The sequence below is a fragment of the Centrocercus urophasianus genome, unplaced genomic scaffold (genome assembly GCF_019232065.1).
Source record: "Centrocercus urophasianus isolate 14NV4802_14NV808 unplaced genomic scaffold, USGS_Curo_1.0 seq_519, whole genome shotgun sequence".
Taxonomy (NCBI): Eukaryota; Metazoa; Chordata; class Aves; order Galliformes; family Phasianidae; genus Centrocercus; species Centrocercus urophasianus.
The window spans coordinates 24,354-30,710 of NW_024885110.1; the positions used below are offsets into that span (position 1 = coordinate 24,354).

The window sequence follows — 6,357 nt, forward strand, 5'->3', positions numbered from 1 at the left end:
GTGCCCGCAAGCAAAACAGGCCTGTCAGCCCTCTCAGCACAGCACCAGCTGAGCTCTGCATAACTTCCCTTCCAGTGCTCAAACCTCTGGAATTGAGCGTCCTCACCTTCCCCTTTCTGGACATGAGAACACAATAGAACCTTTTATGTAAACCTTGATCTTTTGACACTTTAATTCCAGTAGAACAAAACATCAGGAAAATCAATGAAAGATAACCAAGCCAACCAAGATACAATCCTACTATGGGAAGGCTGGAGAGAAAGGACTCTCTTCACCTCAGTTGAGCATGGGAGATCCCATGGGGTGTGAGAAAGAGGAAGACTGACCCCTCCACACCTCCATTCCCCATTACATGATCTTACACAAGTAGAAATACACACAACAGACATGCCCGGGGCTGCCTGACTTGCTCATTACTGACAAACAGGGAATCCTGTCTCCATTCCCCACTACAAAAAAAAAAAAAAAAAAAAAAAATTCCAGAAGACACCATCAAGGAGCCAGAAGTCAGTGGGAGCAGAGACCCCTTTTCTAAACAGATATGAGATTAGACAGAGGTCTGGCAGGAGATGGAAGAGACTTCCTTCTTTAGTCCACCTCTTCCATGCGGGATGTGTCTTCATCTCCCTCCAGAGGTGGGACTTCATCAGGAGGAGCTGTATTGGACTCTTCTGCAATCACCTCATCTTCATCAATACCTAGGAGAGAAAAGGGAAAGAAGAGATGAAGCCTCTAAGAGACAGCTGAGTCGCACAGTCCCACAACAAAGGCTGACTTGTCAGGAGCCCAAGCAACAGCACCCAGGAATTATGCCAAGCCACAGCACTTCTTGATTTACATTTGTGCCTAAAAGACAGTTGAGACAAAACTGAACGTAAGCAAGCCCTCTGAACACACGGGCTGGGCCCTCTTTTCCATGGTAGATTTTTGACATCTATTGCAAGAATGATGTCACCTGTGCAGCCTGGTGGTGGGCATGAGGCCAGGACAACCTTTCTTGAGTCTTCCACTTGCCCCCAGCGTCCTTAAACACCCAGCTACTTCTGTGTATCACAACAGCACTGCTCACTCACTGGCCTTTCCCTCATGCCTCTACACATTGTTCTTGCTGCACAGGCCACAGGAAGCTAGGCTGCCTGCTTCTGCCAAGGCACGTCACTCCTTCCTAATAACTTCTGTAGGAAATTCCAGCTCAGACACCCAGGGCACCTATACAGTGTCAAGCCATGAGAAAAGGTGAGGGGACCATGGATCTGCACTTCCACAGAAACTTGGGCAGGTGATTTCACAGCAGGTTAAGAAAATCCCATTTATAAGGGGAGCTAGCCTTGCCCAGAACCTTCTCCAGAAGCTGTGTGGACACGTACCAAGCCCCAGTTTGATCATCCTGTAGATGCGGTTGGAATGGGTCTGAGGATCTTCCAGGGAGAAGCCAGAGGACAGCAGAGCAGTCTCGAAGAGCAGGACCACCAGGTCTTTGACAGCTTTGTCATTCTTGTCAGCATCAGCCTTCCGGCGGAGAGTTTCCACAATTGGGTGGTCAGGGTTGATTTCCAGGTGCTTCTTGGCCATCATATAGCCCATGGTAGAGTTATCCCGCAGTGCCTGAGCCTTCATGATGCGCTCCATGTTTGCTGTCCAACCGTATGTGCTGGTGACAATGCAGCAGGGAGATGAGACCAACCGGTTTGAGATAGTTACCTGACAAGGGAGCCAAGAGTTAGCAGAGCAAGTCTCCCAGCATACCCAAGAACGGACCCAGCCCAGCCCAAGCGCACAACACCCCATGTAATCATCCCAGGTTCACCTGAGGACAGCCCAAAGCAAACAGGGATCCTTCAAAACAGCTCCAAAATCGCTTGACAGAACAGTTTGGACAGCTCAGCCAGCACCTTCAGTACCCACTGCATTTCCCACACTTACCGTCTCCCATCAATGCACGTATTTGGGTCAGTGCCCCTCGCCTGCAGCCTGGCTGCTTAGAGCAAGATGGTGCAGTGCATACTGGGACCTTCAGTCTCCTTTAGCGGCTCCTCTGCAGGAGATGAGGGAGATCAGAGGCATGCATTGAGCTGAGACCCTTGTCTGCATCACGGAGGGGCCCAGCCCTCCTCCCACCAGCCCAGGACACAGCCCTGGGCTGAGCTCCTCAACCATCTCACCTTCTCCACCTTCTTGTCCAGGATTTCCTTCATGAGTTTACAGAGGGTCTCAAACTTAGCCTTGCTCTCCTCCATCTTCTTTTTCTCCTCTTCATCCTCAGGTAGTTCCAACCCCTCCTTAGTAACTGACACTAGGGTTTTCCCATCAAACTCCTTGAGCTGCTGCACGCAGTATTCATCAATAGGCTCCGTCATGTACACCACCTCAAAGCCACGCTTCCTCACACGCTCCACAAAGGCTGAGTTGGCAACCTGTTCCTTGCTCTCCCCTGTGTTTATGGGTTTAGAAGCAGGATGTCACAAAGATTTAGGAGCTGCTTACAGTGTGATAGAAAATACCGATTTCTCAGAGCCCCTTATGTAAAGTTGGCTGCAGCTAGGGCTCTGGGCCTGATAACCTTGCCCCAGCACCCAGAGATGGTCTGTCTTTCAGCAGAGAGGGCCTGCTGAAGGCAGCAAGATTTGCCTGGAAGAATTTAAAGCTGGTAGACAGATAACCCGCTTCATCAGCAGAGATCTGGCTCACCTGTGATGTAGTAGATACTCTTCTGTGACTCCTTCATACGGGACACATACTCTGAAAGTGAAGTCATCTCATCACCTGACTGAGATGTGTGGTAGCGCAGCAGCTCTGAAAGGCGCTTTCGGTTCGTTGAGTCCTCATGGATGCCCAGCTGGGGGCAGAAAGCATGCATGTGGTTTCCAGAATGGAGCTTACATACACTTAGCTATCCCTAAGACACAACCACCTCCTAACATAAGAGTCCAACTGCCCACAGAGGATCTCTGGGGCACTTCTGAGGCCCACCTCTACCCCAACACCCTGATGTGATGCTGGAACAAGCCTGCCCCTAAGGCAGGTGGGTCTCAAGTCCCTCCCTCCTCCCAGTGCACTATGTCCAAGCTCTCACCTTCAGATTCTTGGAAAAGGCCTCATAAAATTTCTTGTAGTTCTCTTTGTCCTCTGCCAACTCAGTGAAGAGCTCCAAGCACTTTTTCACAATGTTTTTGCGGATCACCTTGAGGATTTTGCTCTGCTGCAACATCTCACGAGATATGTTCAAAGGTAGATCTTCTGAGTCCACAACACCTCGGATGAAGTCTAAGTAAGGGAAACAGAAATTAAGATCTCATTATAACAGAAGTGTTAAGACACAGACTGCTGTCAGCCCACTGCTGCTGGCATCTCAGCCAGCCACCTGGCACTGAGAACCACAATGAGGCTGGGGGTGTCCCAGCTCAACCTGGGAAACTGAGGCAGGGGGGCTCTTACTCAGGTACTCAGGAATGAGCTCATCACAGCTGTCCATAATGAAGACACGCCTCACATACAGCTTAATATTGTTCTTCTTCTTCTTGTTCTCGAAGAGGTCAAAAGGAGCACGGCGTGGGATGAAGAGCAGGGCCCTGAACTCCAGTTGCCCTTCCACAGAGAAGTGCTGTGGGGCCAGAAATGAGGAAATGCCACCGTCTGTCCCTTCTACACTTTGCTGCAAGCACCTACACTGGGCAGGCTGAACTGCTGCTCCTCAGCACTAGGGCTGGCAGAGGAGCACAGCACGGTCTCCTGCAAGACAGCCAGCATTTCCCCCTCTTCAGCCCTACTGCTACCCCCAGCATGTCCAGGCTTCTCTAGCATCCAGTAGGCCTGGACAGAGAAGTCATAGTTCTCTGAGACCCAATATTCTCCTGTTCAAGTTCCTAGTCTGCCACTGCCCACCCCTCCACCTGCACAAAAATCAACAGAAGCTGCAGCATCAAGTGGCCCAGGAACCTTCAGATTTGTACCAAAATGGTGGCTTTGGGTACAAGCTAGCTAGAAAGGGGCCCTCTGTCCCTCCAGGAAGCCAGGGTGGCCCAGGACCCACCTTGACCGCCAGGTGGTCCTCCCAGTCATTGGTGAGACTTTTGTAGAACTCTCCATACTCCTCCTGGGTGATGTCATCAGGGTTGCGGGTCCAAATAGGTTTGGTCTTGTTCAGCTCCTCCTGGTCAATATATTTCTCCTTAATTTTCTTGGTCTTTTTCTTCTTGCCTTTATCTCCCTCCTCCTCCTCATCAGAGCCCACATCCTCAATTTTTGGTTTCTCCTCATCCTTAGTCTCTTCCTCTTTCTCAGCTTTCTCTTCTTCTGTCTCATCATCACTGATTTCTTTCTCACGCTCCTTCTCCACCTGTCCAAGAAAGGACAAGAATCAAGGTCATAAACACAGTTTTAGCCCCAAGCAACCGCTACCAGAAAATCTTTATTCTCAGGACAAACAAAACGGGCATCCTCATGGGTGTAGATCACTGCCCAATACATACAATGTCAGGAAACAGGGCTTTTTCCCCAGTCAATCCTACAAATCCTTGCAGCGTTCATGTAATGAAACAGTGTGTCTGAGAAGACAGCGGGCACAAAACCCTCTATGCTCCATGGCTAATTCAGCTGTATAGATCAAAGACTGAGTACATGTCTGGATATTAACTACGTTTGCCTGCAATTCCTCACTTCCTCTAGCCACAAAAGATGGTAGCTGTCTTTCTTTCATCCCCTCCAACATTTCCCATCCCTCCCTCCCTCCCGCTTTCCCAGGGGTCCCCACAGAACTTTTCTCACATACATAAAGTGTGATGGGGTAGCCAATGAACTGGGAGTGCTTCTTCACCACCTCCTTGACACGCCTCTCCTCCAAATACTCTGTCTGGTCCTCCTTCAAATACAGGATCACTTTGGTGCCCCGTCCAATGGGCTCACCTATTGTGTGAGAAGACAAAGCTGTGGGTTTCAAGGCGTGATGCAGAAGAGCAATACATAAACAGGACCAGCTTTGGGAACATAACTGCTACTTGATAATGTAATGTTAAGGATTAAAAGGACTGCCCATCCAGCAGAAATACACCTGGTTTTGTGCCATACGTACCATGGTCAGTCCGGACAGTGAAGGATCCCCCAGCTGACGACTCCCAAGCATACTGCTCATCGTCGTTATGCTTGGTAATGACCACCACCTTCTCGGCCACCAGGTAGGCAGAGTAGAAACCCACACCAAACTGTCCAATCATGGAGATGTCTGCGCCTGCCTGTGAGGGCAGAGGGAGAGAAAGAACACAGGAAGCGTTTGCAACGGCTTCAACCAGCAGAGAGCTGCATCAGCACACTCACAGATAAAGACACAACAAGCAGCCAGCCCTACCCTCAGCACCTCCCTGCTACTGAAGTGTGGAAACACGCTCAGGTAGGCCGGCAGCCCCCGCAGCAAGGAAGGCAGCGGGGCCACAGATCCCACGCAGCCAAAAGCAACCCACCTGCAAGGCCTCCATGAAGGCTTTGGTACCCGATTTGGCAATGGTGCCCAGGTTGTTGATGAGGTCGGCTTTGGTCATCCCGATACCGGTGTCCAGCAGGGTGAGCGTGCGGTCCCGCGGGTTGGGGACGATGTCGATCTTGAGGTCCTTCCCGCTGTCCAGCTTGGAGGGCTCGGTCAGGCTCTCGTAGCGGATCTTGTCCAGCGCCTTTAGGAGAGAACGGGTCCCGCTCGCTGCCGCCCCCTACCGGACAGCCGCCGCCAAGCACCACGTGCCTCGGCCCACTGCTGAGCCCCTCAGGACTGCCCCAGCCCCCCCGCCCCCCAGCAGAGGAAGACCCTCCCGCGGCCAGGGCTCACGTCGGAGGCGTTGGAGATGAGCTCCCGCAGGAAGATCTCCTTGTTGGAGTAGAACGTGTTGATGATGAGCGACATGAGCTGCGCGATCTCCGCCTGGAAGGCGAACGTCTCCACCTCCTCCTCTCCATGCTGCACTTCCTCGGGCATCTGCAAGGCAACCCCACGCCGTCTGTACCAGGGCTGCAGCGATAGCTACAGAGATAACAGCCCACCCGACCAGCCTCGACCCAGCGCCGCCCGAACCTCACCGTCCGCAGTCGGCCGGTGCAAAAAAGGAACCCTCACCTCCCCCTTGGGCTTCCTTATAGAGGCACGGTGCGCCCCGCCCCGCCCGGCGGTTCCTTCCGCCTTAAAACGGCCCTGCAGAACGCGGCCGCCCGCAGCGGTGATGTCGGGTGAAGCTGCGGGCCGCTCGGTGGGCCCACCTCCTGTCCCCTTTAACGGCGGCGGCCCGCGGAGGAGCACAGTGTCGGCAGAGTAGGAGCGCGGTCGGTGTTCCAGAGAGTTCCACGCGACCCCCGGTGGCGGTCGGGCTTCTGCGGGTC

General features: G+C 52.5%; 1 protein-coding gene across 6 annotated transcripts; it reads right to left on the minus strand.

Annotated features, from left to right (window-relative positions):
• Positions 1–141: 141 nt before the first annotated feature.
• Positions 142–6,256, minus strand: HSP90AB1 (heat shock protein 90 alpha family class B member 1). Of its 6 annotated transcripts, none has more exons than XM_042835418.1 (12): positions 6,238–6,256; positions 5,813–5,959; positions 5,454–5,660; positions 5,069–5,228; positions 4,769–4,902; positions 4,031–4,336; positions 3,436–3,601; positions 3,074–3,264; positions 2,689–2,836; positions 2,163–2,431; positions 1,368–1,701; positions 142–698 (listed from the first exon to the last, which is right to left on the minus strand). In XM_042835418.1, exons 2-12 carry the CDS (start codon positions 5,957–5,959, stop codon positions 589–591), a joined length of 2,172 nt encoding a protein of 723 aa, XP_042691352.1. In that variant the 5' UTR covers positions 6,238–6,256; the 3' UTR covers positions 142–588. The 6 variants fall into 6 exon arrangements, 5 of the variants coding, with proteins under 5 accessions (XP_042691352.1, XP_042691353.1, XP_042691350.1 ...); XM_042835419.1 differs by lacking the exon at positions 6,238–6,256 and adding an exon at positions 6,098–6,121; XM_042835416.1 differs by lacking the exon at positions 6,238–6,256 and adding an exon at positions 6,061–6,114.
• Positions 6,257–6,357: the final 101 nt, after the last annotated feature.

Coding starts and splice junctions, on each gene's coding strand:
- HSP90AB1 (XM_042835418.1), bottom strand. CDS start 5,959: ATGCCCGAGGAAGTGCAGCATGGAGAGGAGGAGGTGGAGACGTTCGCC. Junction 4,337..4,768: donor GCTACCCCATCACACTTTAT/GTATGTGAGAAA, acceptor TTTCTTGGACAG/GTGGAGAAGGAGCGTGAGAA. Junction 699..1,367: donor GATGATCAAACTGGGGCTTG/GTACGTGTCCAC, acceptor TTTCTCTCCTAG/GTATTGATGAAGATGAGGTG.